The 24,138-nt window shown below is 48.0% G+C and overlaps 2 protein-coding genes across 12 annotated transcripts in view; one reads left to right on the top strand and one right to left on the bottom strand.

The window, feature by feature from the left end:
- Nucleotides 1-23,497, bottom strand: part of GLYR1 (glyoxylate reductase 1 homolog) — a 38,181-nt gene extending 14,684 nt beyond the window's left edge. For 2 of the 10 annotated variants that reach the window (XM_056537123.1, XM_056537125.1), the window contains exons 1-12: nucleotides 23,164-23,355; nucleotides 20,784-20,820; nucleotides 17,648-17,727; nucleotides 13,031-13,172; nucleotides 12,416-12,655; nucleotides 10,826-10,912; nucleotides 7,213-7,266; nucleotides 5,502-5,576; nucleotides 4,014-4,064; nucleotides 3,859-3,932; nucleotides 2,112-2,217; nucleotides 1,707-1,760 (exon numbers count right to left, since the gene is read on the bottom strand). In XM_056537123.1, the coding sequence (XP_056393098.1) occupies nucleotides 1,707-1,760; nucleotides 2,112-2,217; nucleotides 3,859-3,932; nucleotides 4,014-4,064; nucleotides 5,502-5,576; nucleotides 7,213-7,266; nucleotides 10,826-10,912; nucleotides 12,416-12,655; nucleotides 13,031-13,172; nucleotides 17,648-17,727; nucleotides 20,784-20,820; nucleotides 23,164-23,204 (1,041 nt within the window). In that variant the 5' untranslated portion in view covers nucleotides 23,205-23,355. The other 8 variants (XM_056537133.1, XM_056537124.1, XM_056537126.1 and 5 more) reach the window with 8 other exon arrangements.
- Nucleotides 23,498-23,537: 40 nt separating this feature from the next.
- Nucleotides 23,538-24,138, top strand: part of UBN1 (ubinuclein 1) — a 44,692-nt gene continuing 44,091 nt past the window's right edge. Inside the window, exon 1 of one of the 2 annotated variants that reach the window (XM_056537121.1) lies at nucleotides 23,538-23,692. The gene's annotated coding sequence lies outside the window, so the exon portion shown is untranslated. Of the gene's footprint in view, nucleotides 23,693-23,747; nucleotides 23,916-24,138 lie in introns of those variants that run through there. The other variant, XM_056537122.1, reaches the window with a different exon arrangement.

Raw genomic sequence — 24,138 nt, 5'->3', positions numbered from 1 at the left:
GGGGAGCAGTGGAGAAGGCAGGGCAAGTGGGCTCGGCAGAGCCAGACATCTTGGTATTACAGTGTTTACAGAGATAGTAAGTCACTGAGGTTCCAGGTCTCTGTTTAGAGGGAGGAACAGCTCTGGGTACGGACATGTGGGAAAAGAAGGGAGATAGGAACTTTCTCACCCTGGTCTGTGTCCCCTGTCAGCTGCAGTGAGGAAACTTGCTCTGTGCAGCTAGAGAGTGAGACAGGCCAGCCAATAGGAAAAGGGGGGCATGCCTGAAGCAAGGCACTAACTAACTGACCCCTTCCCACTGAAATTCGCGCCCACGGCGCTGATTGGAGGCTGCGTCGCGCCTCTGAGAGCTCCTAGCCCTGTGGGCGGAGCTACAGACCGCCGAAGAGAAACTGTTATGGCGCCCGCTCCTTGTCCCGAGCGCACCTGTCGGCCGTTTGTGCGCTCGGGGGAATAGAGCGGGCGGCCATCGCCGGCGGAAACTGCCGGAGAAAAGAAAGAAGCCGGTGCAGAAGCGATAAGGCGCTGGCGGCAAGTGCCGCGGCTGTCAGCTGCGAATAAGGCGCTGCCGGCAAAGTGAAAGTAAGCCGGCGCTGAGAGCGCCTGGGCCGGGACAGCGCCGTGGCTGACAGCCGCACATAAGGCGCTGTGAACGAAGTACCCCGAAACATACACAGACACACACATAAGTAAGGTGCCGGAATAAGGCGCTGTGAAATAAACGCACCAAGCACCCACACACCTAAATGAAGTGCCCCATATATAATGTCCCTTCAGGTGCCACTGCTCCCCCAAAAATAAAGTGCAGCCCCTGAAAGCTAGCCCCAAAAAACAAGGTGGGCCAAAACAGGGGGGTCTCCAGCTGTTGCGAGTCCGTACCTATGGAGAAAAAGGGGGAAAGTACTTACCTCAGTCAGAAGAACTTACCTAATGGAGTCTTCAGTCAGCCTTCGTTACCTGCATCACGCCTGGCTGCTATGCGCGAGCGAGGCGAGCAGGGAAATAGGGGGACCCGGACCCGTGAGGTATCACCCAAGCGCTGACCGTTGGCGGGGGGGGGGTTAACAGCACATATACACAATGTCTGTGCCCCCACACTCGCAATGGGGAAACAGGGAACCGCAGTCCCTGAGTCCCCACCTGAAAACAGAAAAGAAGAGGAATAAAAAACTAAAACAAAAAATCAGAAGACCTGGTCTGGAGGAACCCAGACCATGTCCACCTCCTTCAGACACTAAGCTTAATCTGATTAGCTCAGAGCCTGAAGGCGGGCGTATCCTGCTGGGAGGAGCTGACTTTTTTTTATTACCATAGTGTCACACCTCCTAGAGACAGCAGCATACACCCACGGTCTGTGTCCCCCAATGGAGCCGATAGAGAAAATGGCTACTATAGAAGTTTGATTTTTTTTTTTTTTGCATATAATTGGGAACAATTTTAGGCCATCATTTCAACAATGTTTGATGGATACAAAAATTGTGTACGAATGCAGCCTAAGCAAGATTCCCATGTATAACTTTCCATATCTGCACAAAGCTAAAGCAGATGTGATGGCGGCCATATGCACTGTAACCCAGCTTTCCTAGGAACAGACAAATCAAAAAAAAAAAAATTTTTTACTTTAGCCTTAGCAGGAGACAACTCTCTGACATTATCTTAAGGAAAATGCTTTGCAGGGGCTGCGAGATGAAAGGAAGAGTCTTTACCTTGTTGTTCTCATCTTGATCCCACACTTCACTGTAAATTCCTCCAGACGTGTTCTAGTTTAGAGAAATAACGGAGATTGATATTCTCAGGGCCGTCTCCACAGTAACAGACTATGACGTCACAGGTCAGCCCTGATGGGTCTGAACACACGGGGCGCTGCAGTGATTCCAATGAAGTATGAGATCACACGTGATGCGGGATGTGCGGCACCAGCCGCTGGCCATGGCGGGAGATGCAGATAAGCTCCGCCCCCAGTGGAATACTACAACCCTCAATGAGTGCAGCCTCCATTATAAACACCACATCGCTATGAAGTCCTCCCCTCCATGACAGGTATGATGGACTGAATAACACACAATTAACTATCAAGAGAAAAAGGGGGGTGGGAAGGTTTTGTCTCAGACCTGTACCTTCTCTGCAGTCCGGTTCCATACGGTCACAGTGTGCCCCTTCTTTAGTAGGTTTGATACTATGCCGCTGCCCATTAAGCCCAAACCGAGAAATCCGATCCTAATCAAGATAAAAAAGAAAACAGATCAGAGGAGACAGCGGAAGGGGGTCTGTTACATAGCGCAGATTATAAGCAGCCTTAATGTCTGTATAAAGACGGGCATTCACATAAGATTGAAGATGTACTCCAGTACATAAAAACTTAAAAGTATCTGAAGTGTTGCAGGGGGGATCTCTGCAGTCGAACCGTAATCTCCTGCTCGGCACTGCAACCACTCCGTGCACTGAGTTGTGTCGACCAACGTACGGAGCGGTGGACAACATGCCCTTTATGCTTCTCTATGGGAAAACTGGATATACAGCACTTGTGTACCTCCACCTCTCCCATAGAGATGTATGAAGGGGGCATGTTGACCACCCCTTCGTGTGGCGATTGACACAGGTCCGTGCACGAAGCGGTGGCTGGATAGGGGAAAAGTGCCTGATGGCAGGGGTCTGACCACAGGGACCCCCACGATCAGACATTTATCACCTATCCTGTGGATAGGGGATATGTTTTTATGTAACCGAGTACCCTTTTCAGCATACAATCACTCTCAGAGTCCATCGCATGTTGAGGGCAGCATCAATATACAATGCTTTTGTATGTCGGGCCATCGCATAAGCGGCTATCTGGCAGCGCAGACTGCTTCAGCTGCCACCAGATAGCCGTTTACGGTGCCCCGTGTGGTCCGCTGACGATCACTTACCTGTCCTCGAGGCTCCGGCGCGTCCTCTTCGGGACCCCCTGCATCATCGGCGCTCTCCATCGTCGTCATCACGTCGCTGCGCACGCCGTCCCGTCATCCAGTAGGAGCAGCGTGCGTAGCGACGTGATTGCGGCGACGGAGAGCGAGGATGCCGGGGAAGAAGAGGCCTTGCCGGAGCGTCGGGGACACCCCGGGGATGTGGCGACAGCGATGGAAGGCGACATCCAGGGCAGCGGTGACGGTCCGGAGCAGCAGGGACAGGCGAGTATAACTTTCTCTAACAGTGGTCTACAACCTGCAGACCTCCAGATGTTGCAAAACTACAACACCCAGCATGCCCGGACAGCCAACTCCGGGCATGCTGGGTGTTGTAGTTTTGCAACATCTGGAGGTCCGCAGGTTGTAGACCACTGTCCTATACTTTACATTGCACGGATCCCTCAACATACGATCGTTTTAACAAACGATGGTCCGTTTGGAACGGATTACCATCGTATGTTGAGGGACCACTGTACTTAGAAAAATGTGTAACCTGTGATACCTGGGTTGCCCATTGTCCCTGCCAGGTGCTATTTAAAGGAGATCTGCAGTATAAAGGCAGTTATCCCCTAAGTGTCTGAGCGCATGGGGGGGTTTGGGGTGTCTGAACGCTGGGACCCCGTGATTTCCTGCAGGAGGCATGTCGGCCGCAGCATGGCGCGGTGGCCAACGTGCCCCCTCCATGTATCTCTAAGGGAAAGGTAGAGATGCAGCGTTAGTGCATAGAACTGTAAGGGGGGGGGGGGGGGCGTGTCGTCAACCTCAAAGAGGTCGACCACACGCATGCGGTCAGGGAGTCCCAGCGGTCGGGGAGTCCAACCCCCCAAGATCAGACACTTATCCTCTATCCTGCAGATAAGTGTCTAACACTGCAGTACACCTTTAACAGTGCAATGTAGGGTGAGACACATACTTCTTGTCTGTGGGGGTGATGTTGCCGTTGATGGCTGTGCTGTCTGCTGCCTGGATAGAGGTTGAGCCGGTGTCCTGTGAACAGAAAACGAGACCGATGTCAGTGCTGGAGGAGAAGGGACCAAAGCAATAAACATGATGGGGAAAGGTCTATACCTCTTCTGATACTTTCAGCCGTTTACTGATGGCCTGGTATGTGACGCTGGGCTGAGGACAGAAAGCAGCGATCAGTGTTAAGTAAACAGGTCTTTAATAATACAGTAATCCCCGACCCCCAATGTGTGACCCCTCCCCCCCCCCCCCCCCCCGGGCACACATTACACCACACTTACAGTCATCCTCTGCTGCCAGTAATAGAACACTGAGTTTACATGAAACTGTAGATTCAGAAAATGTCAGGGATGTCAAAAGTTTTAAGAACTCAGCTGGGCACTGTCCTCCTTTGGCTCCACTAAACTCTCCGCAAAGCTGAGCAGAGCTTAAAGGGGTACTCCGCCCCTAGACATTTTATTCCCTATCCAAAGGATAGGGGATAAGATGTCAGATCGCCTTGGTCCCGCTGCTGGGGACCCCGCGGATCGCTGCTACAGCACCCCGCTATCATTACTGCGCAGAGCGAGATCGCTCTGCACGTAATGACGGGCGATAGAGGGGCCGGAGCATCGTTACATCACAGCTCCGACCCTTGTGACGTCACGTCACGGCCCGTCCCCGTCAATACAAGTCTATGGGAGGGGGCATGGTGGTCGTCACGCCCCCTGCCATAGACTTGCCTTAAGGGGACGGGCCGTGATGTCATTAGGGGCGGAGTCATGACGTCACGCTGCTCCGGCCCCTGTATCGCCAGTCATTACGCACAGAGCGAACTCGCTCTGTGCAGTAATGATGGCGGGGTGCCGCAGCGGCGATCCCCGGGGTCCCCAGCAGCGGGACCACGGCGATCTAACATCTTATCCCCTATCCTTTGGATAAGATGCCAGGGACGGAGTACCTCTTTAAGGGCCCATAGAAAACCGCTTCGAGGAGCCACACGGGCCTGCAAGTCGCTGAACGTACTCTCAGTGTACTCACACTGTGCATGCATGCGGTGACTCACAAGTCCCTGCGTGGCTGCTTGGAGCGGCGCATTGCACTCTACACTTAGGCTATGTTCACACTTTGATATTCCGGAGACCGCAGGCGCTGGCATAATATACCGGCACTAGGACCGCACAGGAATGCGCCATCTCACTGACCACTATGCATTCCGTGCGGAGTCTGCAGAAAGAATGAATAGGTTAATTCTTTTTGCAGACACAGAATTAAAAATTTCCATGCTGGAAACCTCTGACAGAAATTCCACAATGTGCTCAGCGCGGCAGAATCCCATTGAACCCGACTACATTCTGCTGCAGTGGAATTTCCGTTCAGAATTCCACACGGAAGTCCCGAGGTGTGAACATATCCAAAACCAACTGATCCACATCACTGCAACCATTCAGCTTTTTCAGAAACCAGGCAAAACAATAAAAAAATAGCATCACCCAACTTTCCTACATAGCTAAATAGCATGTTCATCAGCAAACTAGGGCAATGGGATCTTACAACAGTTTGCTGTAGAACACAGTTTAGGAAAGGCTGACAGATAACATACAACTCCGGTACCTTTTTCAATACCATCTCTGTGCCAAGCGTCCTGTGCCCGTGTAGAAGCCAACTGCTGTCACCCGCTGAGTCCTCCTGCAGGGAGAAACAATGACAGGATTATCCTGAAACATCCATGCCCTGGAACGTTACCTGCGCCATAGTTTTTTTTTTGTCTATAATACAGCTTTTATATATATTTATGTGTCTCCATAATTATAGGTCTTGCAGTCATCGTCCCATCTGTCCTAGATTTCTTGTTACCTCCCAAACATCGGCTTTAATGCTGTGGATCCTTTCATCCCCAGCAGTCACTGGTGTAGATGCCTTTTCCCATGCAAAAAAACTATTGGCCCTTAAAAAAGAAAAAAAAAAGAAAGACAGGCCCCTGTGCACCACCCCTTTCTATACATCCTAGCAGAGCATATCTCCATTTATCCCCTTACTATTACTTCACCCTCTCTTATAAAGGGGTGCTCCAGAGGAAAAAAACATGTTTTTAAATCAACTGGTGGACGAACGTTATACAGACTTGTAAATTACTTCTATGTAAAAATCTTAATCCTTCCAGAACTTACTAGCTGCTGTATGCTCCACAAGAAATAGTATAGTTCTTTTCAGTCTGACCACAGTGCTCTCTGCTGACACCTCTGTCCATGTCAGGAACTGTCCAGAGTAGGAGAAAATCCCCATAGCAAACCTCTCCTGCTCTGGACAGTTCCTGACATGGACAGAGGTGTCAGCAGAGAGCACTGTGGTCAGACAGAAGAGAACTACACAACTTCCTCTAGAGCATACAACAGCTGATAAGCTGTATGTTTGATTTAAAAACTTTTATTTTATACCTCCAAAGTGCCCCTTTACAAAAAATAAAAAATATTGAACTTTCTGGAGCCAGTTGATTTATAAAACAAAACAGATTTATAAATTACTTCTATTAAAATATCTTAATCCTTCCAATAATTATCAGCTGCTGAAGTTGAGTCGTCCTTTTCTGACAACAGTGCTCTCTGCTGACATCTCTGCTTGTCTCGGGAACTGCACAGAGTAGAAGAGGTTTGCTATGGGGATTTGCTTCTACTCTGGACAGTTCCCGAGACACGTGTCATCAGAGAGCACTTTGACAGAAAAGAACAACTCAACTTCAGCAGCTCATAAGTACTGAAAGGATTAAGATTTTTTTTAATAGAAGCAATTTACAAATCTGTTTAACTTTCTGGAACCAGTTGATATTAAGATATATATATAATACACACACACTTCCTGGATAACCCCTTTAATGTCACAATACACATTAGAAAGCATTTGGTAAAACCCAACAATTTCAATGGAACCGACTGACTAATGTATATATGGGGATTCTCTACCCACATAGGACATTGGTAAAGAGAAGTATTGGGCATCTAGGATTTTAACTACCCGACCCTACTGTTCTCTCAGAGATAAGCTGCCAGCAGAAGAGTCTAGCAGCGGCTTACCCCTCCTTTCTTCATAAAGAACACATGCACACTCGGCCAAGCCGAACATTCGCATGCATGTAGAGAGAGCTGTCAACCAAGCAAATGTTTGGCAGACAGCTATGACATGTATGGCTACCTTAAGCTACTGTAAGGTCACAGAGCAGCTCTGAATGTGAGGAGAAGTTTTCTTTCTAGATGTGGTTTGATGCTAAAAGCAAGAGAGGACCAGGAATGGCCTCCGGAGTTGCTCTTGCATGCTCGGTGCGGCCTACCTTCTCGGTCTGGCTGAGCAGGAAGTGACGGAAGTGAGGATCGTCCGCAGTACGCTGCAACCGAACAGAGAGAGAAACTGAGCTGCTTCCCTCTACAGAAGAGAAAGTCAGGCTTAAGCACTGGTCTGCAAACTGTGGCTGCCAGGTCATGCTGGGAGTTGTAGTTTCACGACAACTGGAGAGTGACAATTTGCAGACTTCTGTGCTATACTTACATCAGACAGGCACACCACCTTGAAATAGGAGAGACAGTCACTAGTTTCCTTAGGATGGGCAATATATCCCCTGCTGGCCCTTTAAACTTCACTTTCCAGTCAGAGAAGAAGCCTTGGTCACAATGAGAGCGCAACGCACGTTCCCACAATCCTCCATGTATGTGCAGTGGAGACTTGCTGCCATTACACACTGGAGCAGTGTTTCCCCAACCAGGGTGCCCCCAGCTGTTGCAAAACTACAACTCCCAGCATGCCCGGACAGCCTAAGGCTGTCCGGGAATGCTGGGAGTTGTAGTTTTTCAACAGCTGGAGGCACCTTGGTTGGGAAAACACTGCACTGGAGACTGGCGCTGAACTGAGAACATGGGACCACCTTTATAAGTCATAACCAGGGGCAACAGGTAAACAAAACAAAGCAAGCACATGGGGGATCAGTAAAGCTTAGATCTCTCACACCGAACATTTTCAGAAATACGTTAAATTTAACATAATACATCAGCTTAGACCTTAAAGGGGTACTCCGTCCCTGGCATTTTATCCAAAGGATAGGGGATAAGATGTCAGATCGCCGCGGTCCCGCTGCTGGGGACCCCGGGGATCGCCACTGCAGCACCCCGCTATCATTACTGCACAGAGCGAGATCGCTCTGCACGTAATGACGGGCAATACAGGGGCCGGAGCAGCGTTACATCATTGCTCCGCCCCTCATGACATCACAGCCCGTCCCCTTAATGAAAGTCTATGGCAGGGGGCGTGACGACCGCCACGCCCCCTCCCATAGACTTGTATTAACGGGGGCGGGCCGTGACGTCACGAGGGGCGGAGCCGTGATGTAACGATGCTCCGGCTCCTGTATTGCCCGTCATTACGTGCAGAGCAAACTCGCTCTGTGCAGTAATTATGGCGGGGTGCTGCAGTGGCGATCCCCGGGGGTCCTCAACAGCGGGACTGCGGCGATCTGACATCTTATCCCCTATCCTTTGGATAGGGGATAAGATGTCTAGGGGCGGAGTACCCCTTTAAAGGGATACTCCAGTGGAAAACTTTTTTTTTTTATGAACTGGTGCCAGAAAGTTAAACTAATTAGTAAATGACTTCTATTAAAAATCTTAATCCTTCCAGTACTTATTAGCTGCTGAATACTACATAGGAAGTTCTCTTCTTTTCGGATTTCTTTTCTGTCTGTCCACGGTGCTCTCTTCCGACACCTCTGTCCATTTTAGGAACGGTCTACAGTAGAAGCAAATCCCCATAGAAAACCTCTCCTGCTCTGGACAGTTCTTGATTCGGACAGAGGTGTCAGCAGAGAGCACTGTGGACAAGACAGAAAAGTAATCCAAAAAGAAAAGAATTTCCTCTGGAATATTCAGCAGCTAATAAGTACTGGAAGGATTAAAGAAGTAATTTACAAACCTGTATAACTTTTTGGCACCAGTTGATTTAATAAAAAAAAAAAAAAAAAAAAAAATAAAAGGTTTCCCACAGGAGCACCCCTTTAATGGTACAACGCCTTTTAAAGGCCCAAACTGTTTTTTTTATTTATTTTTAAAGCATCGCATTCTAAGAGCTATAAAACACTTTTTTGTTGACAGAGGAGGCCTTGTTTTTTTTGTGGAACATGTTGTAGTTTTTAATAAAGAGAATAAAAAATAAACAAACAGGATTTTGTCTATTTTTTGCATTTAATGCCACTACATTTGAAGATTGGTGAACCAAGACAGTTTTTATCTGTATAATTTTTAGGTACAAACAACCTATATTATAGGTATATAATTTATATAAAAAAAATATAAAAAAAAAAAGTTATATAAATTATAACTTATAAGGTGAATTATGCATTTTTATTTGTGTGTATGGAACTTTATCTTTTGACATTTAACTAGTCAAACACAGGGACTGGCATGGCTGTACACCAGCGCTTATATGACAGACCCCTGGCTGCCATGAAAACCTGTGCCACATGGCTAGGCTGCTACCATAAAAAGGTATCGGACTGGCCATAGGCCTCTTTGTACCACCGTAAAAAGATGTGTCAAATGGTGCTCGCCTTTTTATAAACCTGGTCCATCTTTATCCAGCATATTTAAGCTTTAGACTAACAGTACAGTGACCCCCCCCGACCTACGATCATTTCAACATACGATCACTCTCAGAGGCCATCGCATGGTGAAGGCAGCATCAACATACGATGCTTTTGTATGTCGGCGCCATCACATAAACTGCTATCCGGCAGCGCAGACTGCTTCAGCTGGCACTGGATAGCCGTTTACGGTGCCCCGTGTAGTCCGCTGACGATCACTTACCTGTCCTCGGGGCTCCGGTGCGTCCTCTTCGGGATCCCCCTGCATCGTTGGCGCTCTCCATCGTCATCATCACGTCGCTGCGCACGCCGCCCCGTCATCCAATAGGAGCGGGGTGCGTAGGGACGTGATGGCGGCGACGGAGAGCGAGGATGCCGGGGAAGCAGAGGCCTTGCCGGAACGTCAGGGACACCCCAAGGACAGCGATAGAAGGAGACATCCAGGGCAGCGGTGATGGTCCGGAGCGGCAGGGACAGGCGAGTATAACCTCCAATACCAGTGGTCTTCAACCTGCGGACCTCCAGATGTTGCAAAACTACAACTCCCAGCATGCCCGGACAGCCGTTGGCTGTCCGGGCATTCTGGGTGTTGTAGTTTTGCAACATCTGGAGGTCCGCAGGTTGTAGACCACTGTCCTATACTTTACATTGCACGGATCCCTCAACATACGATTGTTTCAACAAACGATGGTCCGTTTGGAACGTATTACCATCGTATGTTGAGGGACCACTGTATATGAAAAGCCGCCTAAATGAATCTCCCCCTTCGTCTATTAGAAATGCAATGATTGTAACATTAGAACATTCGTTGATGTACCTATGAAAGATTTACAGTGTCACTCAGAAACACAGAACATGTCAAACCTTTTAAACAATTGGGTCTCAATGCGCAGATCCCCACCGATCTAAAGATTGGGCTGAGAGAAGTGCACGGCACTTCTCAGCTCGTATCGATTGGTCTCGTTGCTCTGTAGACTTATAATGGAGCAATGAGACAAAGATCGTTACAAGCTAGGGAGTGCAGCGGACTTCTCCGGGCCGGTTCTCCTGATCAGTGGAGGTCTCAGGATTGAGACCCCGGCCAATCAAAAGTCTTTCTAACAGCACCTATTTAACAATATTCAATGCGATGGACAATATCGAGACACAACTTGCCCGTCGCAACAGAGACGCATTGTCCTGTTACTATGGTAACTTGTGCCCTCTGCTCCAGTGCCCACCCCTGTGTAGCAGCTGCAGTGGGTACAAAGACAGATGAGCACATCACCCCGCCTCCGTAGCATTTACAGGAGCTGAGGCGCCGCTGATCTATTCTTACCTCACTCGTGGGCGGGGGCCAGCTGAATCGGGACACAGTCTTCATTGCCAGCTTCTTCAGGGAGCTTGGCTGGGGAGATATGGTGCCCTAAACAACCGGGGGGGGAAGAACGTTAGAGAAAAGCTGGCAGCAACACCGCTTCCTGTAGTATTGCGAGGGACAACAGATCAAATTCAGGTTTTATATAAAAACCGTCCTGACCTAAAACTTTCACAGCTGAGGGTTTGTTAAAAATGTACACAGTTCAGTCTTTTGAAAAGGGTCATCCAGCTTTTCAAAATTAACGGTCTATTCTCAGGAAAGGTTATGATTATTAGATCGGTGGGGGTCTGACTCCTGGCACTAGGGAACGACCAATTATTGGTCTGGCAAATATTATCGGCCGATAATGCCCCGCCCCCCGGTCAGAGACCGCCACTGGCCCATTGCCTCCCCCATCCCCGGTTTTATAATTACCTGTTCCCGGGGTCCGCGCTACTTCTGGCTCCTGCGGCGTCCTGCACTGTTGCTGCGCATCGCAATGAAAAGTGACGTCCTCAACGCAACGTCACCGTCAATGAGCACAGCGACAGCTCAGGACGCCGCCGAAGCCAGAAGTAGCGCTCCGGGAACAGATAATTATAAAACCGGGGATGGGGGAGGCAATGGGGCAGCGGCAAGGTAATTACTGATAGCGATAACGTCCAAAATCGTGAATATCGGCCAAACTGATAATCGGTCGATCCCTAGTGCCAGGAGTCAGATCCCCTAGTGCCAGGAGTAGGTTTTGGTATCGGCCTTAAAAAAAAAAAATCAATATTGGTCGATCCCTACCTGGCACACAGGTGAGCACTGCAGCTTCTGCAATGTTTACATGTGATCTGTTCCTGCACGCATTGTACCATTAGTTGCAAAGACCTGTAGAAATGTCCCATTAACTTGACTAGGATGATGCTACAGTTCCGTTCACCTCTGCTACTTAAGGTACAGCAAGTGCAGTAATGAACAAGAAAACATTAAGGAGGCTGTGTAACGTGCCGAAACACTGCGCCTCCTTAAAAAGAATTAGAGGAGGTGTGGGAAAGAGACCCCCATGATCTAATATCTTCAAAATAGTCATTAAATATGAAAAGCTATACAACCCCCTTTAAATAGTGTTTTCCCTACTGACCCTTATCACCTACAGTACAGCACTTTGCAGTCTTTGTCAGGCCCAAAGATTGTTAAGCGGAGCTGAGTGTGCTTGTCTGACCACCACTCTAACCAGGGGGACACCCATAAACTATTCTACCAATTAAAAAGGAGTATTCTGAGTTGAAGTTATCCCTTATAGTCAGGATAAGGGTTAACAATCTGATCAGCAAGGATCCGACCACTGGGACAGCCACCAATCCCAAGAACAGAATTGTCCACATAATGGACGGAGCACACAGTGTTTGTGTGACCAGTACTCGGCATGCTGGGAGATCTAGCGGCTGTCCAGGCATAGTGCTTGTAGTTCTGGAACAGTGACAGTAAAAAGGATCACTGATCTACAGAGAATCAATGGAGCTCCTCAAGGAGCTGCAATTGAAAACTCTTTTAGAAGAGTTGTGTCTATTTGCTACGTACCTTCTCTTCCTTGGGTGGTCTTCCGCGTTTACGTGGGCTCTGTTCGCGGGATTTTTTTATAGCTGAACCAGGGCCAGAATCTGAGGCCTTCCTCTTCTTTTCTCCGGCTGGCTTCTTAGATTTACCTTCTTTTTTGCCTTCCTTTTTGCCCTCTTTTTTGCCCTCTTTTTTGCCTTCTTTTTTGCCTTCCTTTTTGCCCTCTTTTTTGCCTTCCTTTTTGCCTTTGTCATCGCTGGAATTCTGTGGAGACAATAAAAAGTGACTTAAATGTGACAGTATTTTACATTTATAAGAAAAGACATGATAGACTATTCAGAGTTATCCTCATTAACTTAAGCAAAAAAGGGCAGTAAATTCTGTAATCCAGCAAATCAAAATTGCAAGATCAAAAAACGTGAGTAGATTTTGTGTATTAAGGGGAATTTTACATAACAGGAAATTTTTCTTTTGAATTTAGGAATATCCTCATAGATGCTGCACTAAACATTATGCAATGTCCTGTAGACCACGGCTGGGGAACAAGACTGAAAATCCATCTAAGCGATGACTTCACTGATATATATGTCTATACATACTGTTATATGTGAAGGGAAATCCAAATAATTCATCACCAACCTGTTCTTGTTTTGCCTTTACTTTCTTGAGGTACTCCTCCACGGCGTCCACCGCTTGCTGGAAGCGCTTGCCTTTGTTGGCTTTGATCATCTCTTCCTTGTGGGGATGGTACGGCTTCAGCTGCTCCACCTTTATCCAAGCGCTGAGAGGGAACACAACATAAGTCAGACATCACTGCGGTAACATATCATGACTTGGTCATTCATTTATACTGAAACCTAAGTATGTGAACCTTTTCTTTCAGTGTGTGGTGTCATTTCAGCAATTATTGGTTGGTCCTTTACAACAGCTTCGAGGAATTTTAGCCCATTGGTATATACACACACACACAACATACGATCACTCTCAGAGGCCATCGCATGTTGAAGGCAGCATCAACATACGATGCTTTTTTATGTCAGGGCCATCGCATAAACGGCTATCCAGCAGCACAGACTGCTTCAGCTGCCACCGGATAGCCGTTTACGGTGCCCCGTGAGCTCCGGTGATGTCTCTTACCTGTCCTCGGGGCTCCGGCACATCCTCTTCGGGATCCCCTGCATCGTCGGCGCTCTTTATCGACGTCATCACGTCGCTGCGCACACCGTCCCGTCATCCAATAGGAGCGGCGTGCATAACGACGTGATGGCGGCGATGGAGAGCGAGGATGCCGGGGAAGCAGAGGCCTTACCGGAATGTCGGGGACACCTCGGGGAGACGACAACAGCGATAGAAGGAGACATCCCGGGCAGCGGTGACAAGCAGTGGCGGTCCGGAGCGGCAGGGACAGGTGAGTACAACTTCCTCTACCGTGCAGGTGGTGTGCCGGCTGCTGCATGACGCGGCAGCTGAGACGCCTCCTCCATGTAATTCTATGGGAGAGGCAGCGTTTTTGCCTCCCCTCCTCTCCCATAGAACTGTATGGGGACAGGGCGGGAAGGGTGCGTAACCGTCAATCTCTCAGTGAGCGCTAAAGCCAGGGCCGTTTAGGAGATCGCAGGGGGTCCCAGCGGTCGGATCCCCCACGATCAAACATTTATCCCCTATCACCTTTACCCTCAGCTTCTTTAGCAAAGCAGTGGTGGTCTTCGGGGTGTTTGGAGTCGGTATCGTGTGAATACTACCCTGCGGTCCAGACTCTGAATGGAGGGGATCATGCTCTGCCTCAGTATGTCACAGTACATGTTGTATTCAGGATTCCCTCAATGAACTGTAGCTCCTCAGTGCCAGCAGCTCTCCTACAGGCCCAGACCATGACACTCCACCACCATGCCTGACTGTAGGAAAGACACTTGCCTTTGTACTCCACACCTGGTTGTCGCCAAACAGGATTCACTCCATCTGAACCAAAAAAGTTTAACTTGCTCTCATCGGACCACAGGACACGGTTCCAGTAATTAATTTCTATTGTCTGCTTGTCTTCAGCAAAATGTTTGCGGGCATTCTTGTGCATCATCTTTAGAAGAATCCCAACAACAAAAAATCCCCAGGGATAATTATATATTACAACAACCTTTTTAGGGGTCGCCCCCCAAGGGGTTAACCCTAAACTAGAAACCCCCCTTAAAACTGCATTTTATTAAATCATTTAAAATATATGAGCTCCGGTATAGTGATTAAAATCACAGCTAGTAGTTGCCTATATAGTATGCTTGCATCCAGTAACTTCTTTAATAGTAATACTGTGCTTTGACAGCAATAGTGTGCGGATGCCGCTGCACTAACAGATGGGCACTGATAGCTGCTAGTTAAAACATGAATAGCCCTCTGCTTCCCGACGTTTTGTTGGTTAGACCAACTTTATCAACGTACAGAGACTCTGTACCTTGATAAAGTTGGTCTATCCAACGAAACGTCCCCTAAAAGGTTGTTGTAAAATATCATCTTTAGAAGAGGCTTTCTTATGGTAAGACAGCCATGTGGACCAATCTGATGCAGAGTATGGTCTGAGCACTGACAGGTTGACACCCCTCCCCCGTTCAGCAATGCTCACAGCACTCATATGTCCATTTCCCAAAGACAACCTCTGGCTATGACGCTGAGCACGTGCACTCAGACTTCTTTGGTCGACCATGAGGAGGCCTATTCTGAGTGCAACCACCTGTCCTATGAACCTGTTGTATGGTCTTGTCCACTGTGCTCCAGCTCAGCTTCATGTTCTTGGCAATCTTCTTAGAGCAGTGGCCATCTTTATGTACAGCAACATATTTTTTTTCCCTTAGAAAGTTCTTTGACAGGTGCGCAAATAAGGACTATGATGCAAGCTCATGTTACACATGCTGCGATTAATAGCAATTGCGACATTTGACAAATTGTCAGCTGCAGTGGGTGTCAGCAGTCTGATCAGCATCTTCACAATGTGATGGCGGGTAGCAGACCAGTTAATATGGTGGAGGCCTTCTGAAGGCAGAGTTTAATATCTTAGCACCAATTTAACTGATGCAATGTTATGCAATAGTCTAGGATTAATCATATAAAGTATAGAATCAGTATAGTATAAATAATCCCTTCCCTAAAGAAAAAAATAAATAAATTTAAAATCACCCACTTATCAAATAAAAAATAAATAAAAAACCACAAAACATTCGGTATTGCCATGTGCAGAATTGTCCAAACTATGACTTATGATTCTGCATCAATGATGTAAAAGCAAAAAAATACAGTGACCCCCCCAACCTACGATGGCCCAGACATACGATCACTCTCAGAGGCAACATCAACATACGATGCTTTTGTATGTCGGGGCCATCGCATAAACGGCTATCCGGCAGCGCAGACTGCTTCAGCTGCCCCCGGATAGCCGTTTATGGTGCCCTGTGTGGTCCGCTGATGATCACTTACCTGTCCTCGGGGCTCCGGCGCGTCCTCTTCGGGATCCCCTGCATCGTCGGCGCTCTCCATCGTCGTCATCACGTCGCTGCGCATGCCGTCCCGTCATCCAATAGGAGCGGCGTGTGTAGCGACGTGATGGCGGCGACGGAGAGCGAGGATACCGGGCAGCAGAGACATTCCGGAGCGACGGGGACACCCCAGGGACAGCGATGGAAGGCGACATCCCGGGCAGCGGCGTAGACATGTGAGTGTTACCTCCTATACCAGTGGTCTTCAACCTGCGGACCTCCAGATGTTGCAAAACTACAACTCCCAGCATGCCCGGACAGCCGTTGGCTGTCCGGGCATGCTGGGAGTTGTAGTTTTGCAACATCTGGAGGTCCGCAGGTTGAAGATCACTGTCCTATACTTTACATTGCATTTGGTTCAGAATCTTTTTTTCTAGATTTTCATCCTTTAAAATTGGGTGCGTCTTATATGCCGGAGCGTCTTATATGGTAAAAAATACGGTAAGTGTGATGATTGTATTCAGAATTTGGATTATATATTTTTGTACGGTTAGATGTTCAATCAGTCCATCTACTCTACTTTATTCTGTTAAGTAAAATCAATGTTAATGAATCATATTTAATAAAAAAAAAATAAAAACAAGCCTCAAGGAAAAAAAAAATACAAAAATAAAAAGAAGAAGAAGAAGAAGAAGACTGGCTAACAAAGTACTAGCAATAATGACTACATATGGCTTTTTCCTAAGCCAAGGTTCGGCTGGAGTATATTTAGTAGGTTTTTCAAGCCTTATTGACTTTTTTGCGAATGTCGCAGTTGATAAATTTATGACTATGGTGAGTTAAAATTGAAAGAACCGCTTATGTAAGCCGAAATGAAAAAGTCTGCTGTTCTCGCGCTCTAGGCAGATTGTCGCACAAAAAAAAAAAAACAGCGCAATTGCGATTTTTTTTGCAACATTTTTATGCGAAAGGACACAAGTGAATTGGTTAATAAATGTATAAAATGTTTGTAATAGTGGTCAGGATAGGACAATTATTAAAGGAGTAGTGCAGTGAAATATAACTTATCCCCTATCCAAAGGGGTGGCAGGTGAAGCACCGAGTCTATAAATTGTATGTCAAACATATGGTAGTACAATTTTACCCATTTATCAGTTTATTAATTTAATTTTTTTTAATCGTTTAAGGTGTCTAGATCTTTTTAGACAATGCCGAAGCAAATGCGAAAAATAAATGCTTCCGACAAAAGGGGTACTCCGCTACTAGGCATCTTATAAGAGGTCTAATCGTGTGGGACCCCCGCAATCTCCGTGGGGGTTCCAGCGGCAGTACCCCCCCTCATTTAGACATCTTATTCCCTATCCTTTGGATAGGTAATAAGATGCCTAGAAGTGGAGTACCCCTTTAAAATAAATCAAAACATACAGTGATACTATTCAACAAGATTTACATACAATTACACAGTAATTGTAAAACAATAGAATAAGATTTAAATCAGTTTCCAGTCAACCAGCATTTTCAATTTAACACAAAAAACAATGGGACGAAAGCATAAAGGGAACAAAACGGGCGCATGTGTTGGATATGACTGGTCAATAGACTTGTCTAGATATATATATACAATTCTATAGGATTTTCAAGGATAGAAACGTATAAACCTGACAGATGCAAAAATCGTTCTGTGAATGTGTCTTATACTAACTTTAAAAAAAGAGCCTTCTGCCTGACATCATGTGATTACTGATAGCCAATAAAGAGGAGCCCTTTTTTTTTTTTTTTTTTTTGCGGTCATACTTACTGATCTTCAGTTCCAAAAAACTTCACGAACAAGCATTTTTTGCCACGTGGCTTCTTTAAATCTTTGGGCGGATTGACGATCTGTGGAGGAAAAGAAAGGAAGATGAGGGTAATCCCCACACGAGATACGGGGACACACACAGTCCTAAAACAACGACCGGGGACACACACAGTCCTAAAACAACGACCGGGGACACACACAGTCCTACACAACGACCGGGGACACACACAGTCCTACACAACGACCGGGGACACACACAGTCCTACACAACGACCGGGGACACACACAGTCCTACACAACGACCGGGGACACACACAGTCCTACACAACGACCGGGGACACACACAGTCCTACACAACGACCGGGGACACACACAGTCCTACACAACGACCGGGGACACACACAGTCCTACACAACGACCGGGGACACACACAGTCCTACACAACGACCGGGGACACACACAGTCCTACACAACGACCGGGGACACACACAGTCCTACACAACGACCGGGGACACACACAGTCCTACACAACGACCGGGGACACACACAGTCCTACACAACGACCGGGGACACACACAGTCCTGCACAACGACCGGGGACACACACAGTCCTGCACAACGACCTTGGACACACACAGTCCTACACAACGAACGGGGACACACAATCATACACAATGAACGAGGACACAATCATACACAAGAAAAGGGGACACATGATAGTACACAATATACAGCAGAGGTGTCAAACTGGTGGCCCACCAGATGTTGCAAAACCAACTCCCAGCATGCCCGGACAGCCCTTGGCTGTCTGGGCATGCTGGGAGTTGAAGTTTTGCAACATCTGGAGGGCCACCAGTTTGAAACCCCTGCTATACAGGGATCTCTGGTCTGATATGTAAGGGAGGAGTGCTGAAAAACAAGCAGAAAAACCTAGAAGTGATATCTCCCTAGAGGGCTCCTAGTTTACAACGACCCTCCTATAGGTTTCCAGACGGACACCAGACACACTGCACTTCCCTGACCACCACTTGTTTGGTATTAGCCGATTTAACCACTTAAGGACTCCGGGCGTACCTGTACACCCTGAATCCGCTCCCTTTCTATAACATGGGGCCTCTAACAACGGCCAGGACCCGTGGCTAAAAGCGCAGCACTGATCGCGGTGCCGCGCACTATTAACCCTTTAGACGCAGTGTTCAAAGTTGATCGCCGTGTCTAAAGTGAAAGTAAACTGCCCCCCCCGGCTAGCTCAGTCGGCTGTTCGGGACCGCCGCAGTGAAATCGTGGCATCCCCAACAGCTGTAACACACAAGGAGGGTCTCCTTACCTGCCTCCTGTGTGTCCAATCGCCGAATGACTGCTCAGTGCCTGAGATCCAGACATGAGCAGTCAAGAGGCAGAATCATTGATCAATGTTATCCTATGGGATAACAATGACCAATGTAGAAGATCGGTGTATGCAGTGTTATAGGTCCCTATGGGGCCTATAACCTTGCAAAAAAAAAAAAAAAAGGTAAAAAAAAAAAAATAATTTAAGTTAATAAAGATCATTTAAGTTCATTTAATAAAAGTTTGAATCACCCCCATTTTCCCATTTAAAAAAAAAGTGTAAAAAAAAATAAACATGTGGTATTGCCGCGTGCAGAAATGTCCGAATTATAAAAATATATCGTTAATTAAACCGCACGGTCAATGGCATATGCGCAAAAAAATTCCAAAGTCCAAAATCGCATATTTTTGCTCACTTTATATATCATGAAAAAATGAATGAACAGCGATCAATAAGTCTTATCAATACAAAAATGGTACCGCTAAAAACTTCAGATCACGGCGCAAAAAAATGAGCCCTCATACCGCCCCATACACGGAAAAATAAAAAAGTTATAGGGGTCAGAAGATTTTAAACATTCATTTTCGTGTATGTAGTTATGATTTTTTTTTCCAGAAGTGCAACAAAACCAAACCTATATAAGTAGGGGATCATTTTAATTGTATGGACTTACAGAAAAATTTACTGCGCAGAAACAAAAGTCCCCAAAAATTACAAAATAGCGTTTTTTCTTCAAATTTGTCGCGCAATGATTTTTGGGTAAAATGACTGATATCATTACAAAGTAGAATTGGTGGTGCAAAAAATAAGCCATCATATGGATTTTTTGTTGCAAAATTGAAAGAATTGTGATTTTCAAAGGTAAGGAGGAAAAAATGAAAATGCAAGAACGGAAAAACCCTGCGTCCTTAAGGGGTTAAAGGGACACTATGGGGAACTGAAATTATCAGACATTTATCCCCTATACACAGTATAGGGAATAAGTGTCTGATTGCGGGAGTCTGATCGATGCCCCCCCTCCCCTCAAGCCTCCTGTCCTAGGTGGGCTCCGGCCCCCACATTCTTGGATGTGGGCAAGCGACAACCCCACTTGTACATGTCTAATAATGCTGGGCCCCAGGATCATGCAGGGGATGGTAAAAGGATGGGTCCCTTACAGAAGATTGTGTGTGTGGGGTTAAGTGTCTGAGACTTACAATTCCCCGGAGTACCCCTTTAAACCTTTTTTCTTTTAAATCAACTGGTGGCAGAAAGTTAAACATATTTGTAAATTACTTCTATTAAAAAATCTTAATCCTTCCAGTACTTAATAGCTGCTGAATGCTACAGAGGAAATTCCTTTCTTTTTGGACCACTGATGACATCACTAGCACAGTGCTCTCTGCTGACATCTCTGTCCATTTTAGCCACCATGCATAGCAGATCTTTGCTAAGGGCAGCATGGTGGCTCAGTGGTTAGCACTGCTGCCTTGCAGTGCTGGGGACTTGGGTTCAAATCCCACTAAGGACAACAATAAATAAAGCATTATTATTATTATTATTATTATTATTATAATAACGTCAGCAGAGAGCACTGTGCTCGTGATGTCATCAGAGAGCATTCCAAAAAGAAAATAATTTCCTCTGTAGTATTCAGCAGCTAATAAGTACAGGAAGGATTAAGATTTTTTAATAGAAGTAATTTACAAATATGTTTAACTCTCTGCCACCAGTTGATTTAAAAGAAAAAAAGGTTTTCACCGGAGTACCCCTTTAACCATCTATCTTACCACTGATTGCCAACACCCTGCACATGTGAGACACTCACCTTCCCAGGCCACGGGGGATACCGACCCAGCTTTCCCCTAAATAGAAACAAAGAAGAGGTGAGAATCCAAAAGTCACATCCATGACGAGAAGACGGAGGAAACATTGGGGGATAATTATTCAATCCTGTGCAGAGGAAAAGTGGTGCAGTTGCCCATAGTGACCAGATTGCTTTTTAATTTTTTAAATCAAGGGAATCAATAATTGGTTGCTATGGGCAACTGCACCACTTTTCCTCTACACAAGTCTTGATAAATCTCCCCCATTGTGAATACAACGAATCACAGAATTACAAATTATACAATAATCCTAATCCAGATGACAACAAACCCCACAACAAGATCCTCCACTGATCCCCATTACACACAACTCCCTAAGAACAGCTACTGATCCCGACACTGAACCCTCCGAAATAATCCAGTCCTGGCTCCACAAACCCAGATCCACTCGTGTCCCAATAATAGGAGAATATCCCTAAACACCAAGACTAGATCCCCTGAAACAACTCTTACTAGATCCACCGGACACAATCCAGATCCCTTTAAACCATGTGCCTTCAACTGTTGCAAATTACAACTCCCAGCATTCTCTGATAAGTTTTTGGGATGATGGGAGTTGTAGTTTTACAACAGCTGGAGAGACGCAGGTTGGGAAATCACTGCTCTAACGTCTGTGATGGCCCCAACCGAATAGTGTTCCCCAACCTGTGTGCCTTCAGCTGTTGCAAAACTACAACACCCAGTATGCCCAGACAGCCGTTGGCTGTCTGGGCATGCTGGGAGTTGTAGTTTTGCAACAGCTGAAGGCACACAGGTTGGGGAACACTACTTAAAACCTATCCTCAGTTACCGTTAGTAGAGCACCTTTTTTTATTTTATTTTACTTGTCTACGCACAGAAAAGCTGTTTCCCTCTTCCAGTAGGTTACTATTCTATTCAAGTGCGAAAATGAAGATATAATTGCTATTTCACTGTATCTCCATTGGCTGTCCGGACATGCTGGGAGTTGTAGTTTTGCAACAGCTGAAGGCACCCTGGTTGGGAAACACATCTTTAAACCTATCCTCAGTTACCAGAGCACCTGAACCCCCCCCCCCACACTGCCCCCCCAATAACTGCTTTAATCCCCACACTGCCCCCCCCCCCCAAATAACCACCTCACTCCAGCTTGGTCCCCAAAAACCAGACCTCCAATAACCAACCCCCCACACTGATCCCCCCCCCAATAACCGGCCCCCCACACTGATCCCCCCCCCAATAACCGGCCCCCCACACTGATCCCCCCCCCCAATAACCGGCCCCCCACACTGATCCCCCCCCCCAATAACCGGCCCCCCACACTGATCCCCCCCCCAATAACAGGCCCCCCCACACTGATCCCCCCCCCCAATAACAGGCCCCCCACACTGATCCCCCCCCCCAATAACAGGCCCCCCACACTGATCCCCCCCCCAATAACAGGCCCCCCACACTGATCCCCCCCCCAATAACAGGCCCCCCACACTGATCCCCCCCCCAATAACAGGCCCCCCACACTGATCCCCCCCCCCAATAACAGGCCCCCCACACTGATCCCCCCCCCCAATAACAGGCCCCCCACACTGATCCCCCCCCCCAATAACAGGCCCCCCACACTGATCCCCCCCCCCAATAACAGGCCCCCCACACTGATCCCCCCCCCAATAACAGGCCCCCCACACTGAACCCCCCCCCAATAACAGGCCCCCCACACTGATCCCCCCCCAATAACAGGCCCCCCACACTGATCCCCCCCCCCAATAACAGGCCCCCCACACTGATCCCCCCCCCCCAATAACAGGCCCCCCACACTGATCCCCCCCCCCCAATAACAGGCCCCCCACACTGATCCCCCCCCCCCAATAACAGGCCCCCCACACTGATCCCCCCCCCCAATAACAGGCCCCCCACACTGATCCCTCCAATAATCAGCCTCACAACAGTGATCCCTCATTTAGCACCCAGTGACCCCCAATATCAAGCCCCTACACACTGACCCTTAATAAACAGGCCCCCCTCCAACACTGACCCCCAATAAATATGCCCCCTAAAAACCAGGCTCCTCCACACAAACTCCCAATAACTCTGCCCACAAATGACCCCTTATAACCCCCCCCCCACACACACACACACACACACACACACACACACACACACACACACACACACACCCACAAATCGGTACCCATCACGCTGCCCCCCTATAACCAGGTCGGCCCCTCACACACTGACATCCCCCCTCCCGGCTGTCCCATCTCCCTCACATCCCCGGTCTGTCACATGACCCTCCCTATGTCGCCTGCACATCCAGCCTGTCGGCCTCTTCACGCCCAGATGGCTGAGCCCGCCGCCCCCATCACTCACCACACCAGATCTCCTTGTCGCAGACTCACTGTCGCCGCCATCTTACCGACCGACACAGGACGAGCGGGGAGAAGGAGGAGGATGAGGGGGATAGGAAGGAATACTGAGCGCGCAGAGGATGCCGGGAGAACAGGAAACACCCCCCACCCGCCGTGCTCGTACCCTACGCAGCACCAACGACCGGCCTACACACGTCACCACTCACGTGAACGGCTGCAGCCAATCCGCGACTTCCTTCACTACCTGGGCTCCTCCAATGGGAAAAGGCGGGAAGGCGACCCACTGGCTGTGGCGCCCCGTCAGAGAACAAAGCGCGACCACGTGACCTATCCGAACGCTTATTGGCTAGACTGGGTCACGTGAGGTGGCGTGCGGCTGTCAGCGGTTGTTGTTGTTTTTGTCGTCGTCCTGGATGGCGTAGTCACGTGACGTACGATAGGGGAGGAGTGAAGCGGTGGCGAAGGGGCTTTACTGCTTCACCGGCGCACGTGATTATTTCGACGGGCGTCTAAGAGTGAAGAGCATCGTGGTGAGTGAACCGGGGATCGGTGCTGGGCGGCGGAAGGTTACAGGAGGACGAAAGTAACTTGGGTCCATTGTCCCAGAGCACTTCCGGGTACTTGGGTCAACCCCTGTGCTCGGACATCTGTGGGCTGTTCCTCCCCCCATGCTGGGAATGGAGTGACCCGAGCATATAAAGTCTAGCTCAGTGGCCGCTTTAGCTTTAGTATGAGGAGGACGGCGGGAGCGCTGTATGTGATCGTGTGGTCCTCTGTGTGGGCCCGGGCGCCGACATTATCACTCTGTGGAGTGTACTGTATATGACCCTGCCCGTGCTGTATCCCTTAACAACGTCACCTACCCGAGGGCTGTATCTCATAGCAACGTCACCTACCCGAGTGCTGTATCCCATAACAACGTCACCTACTCGAGGGCTGTATCCCTTAACAAAGTCACCTACCCGAGGGCTGCATT

This window comes from Hyla sarda, chromosome 8 (genome assembly GCF_029499605.1).
Source record: "Hyla sarda isolate aHylSar1 chromosome 8, aHylSar1.hap1, whole genome shotgun sequence".
Classification (NCBI taxonomy): Eukaryota; Metazoa; Chordata; class Amphibia; order Anura; family Hylidae; genus Hyla; species Hyla sarda.
This window is presented reverse-complemented; position numbering and strand designations above follow the sequence as displayed.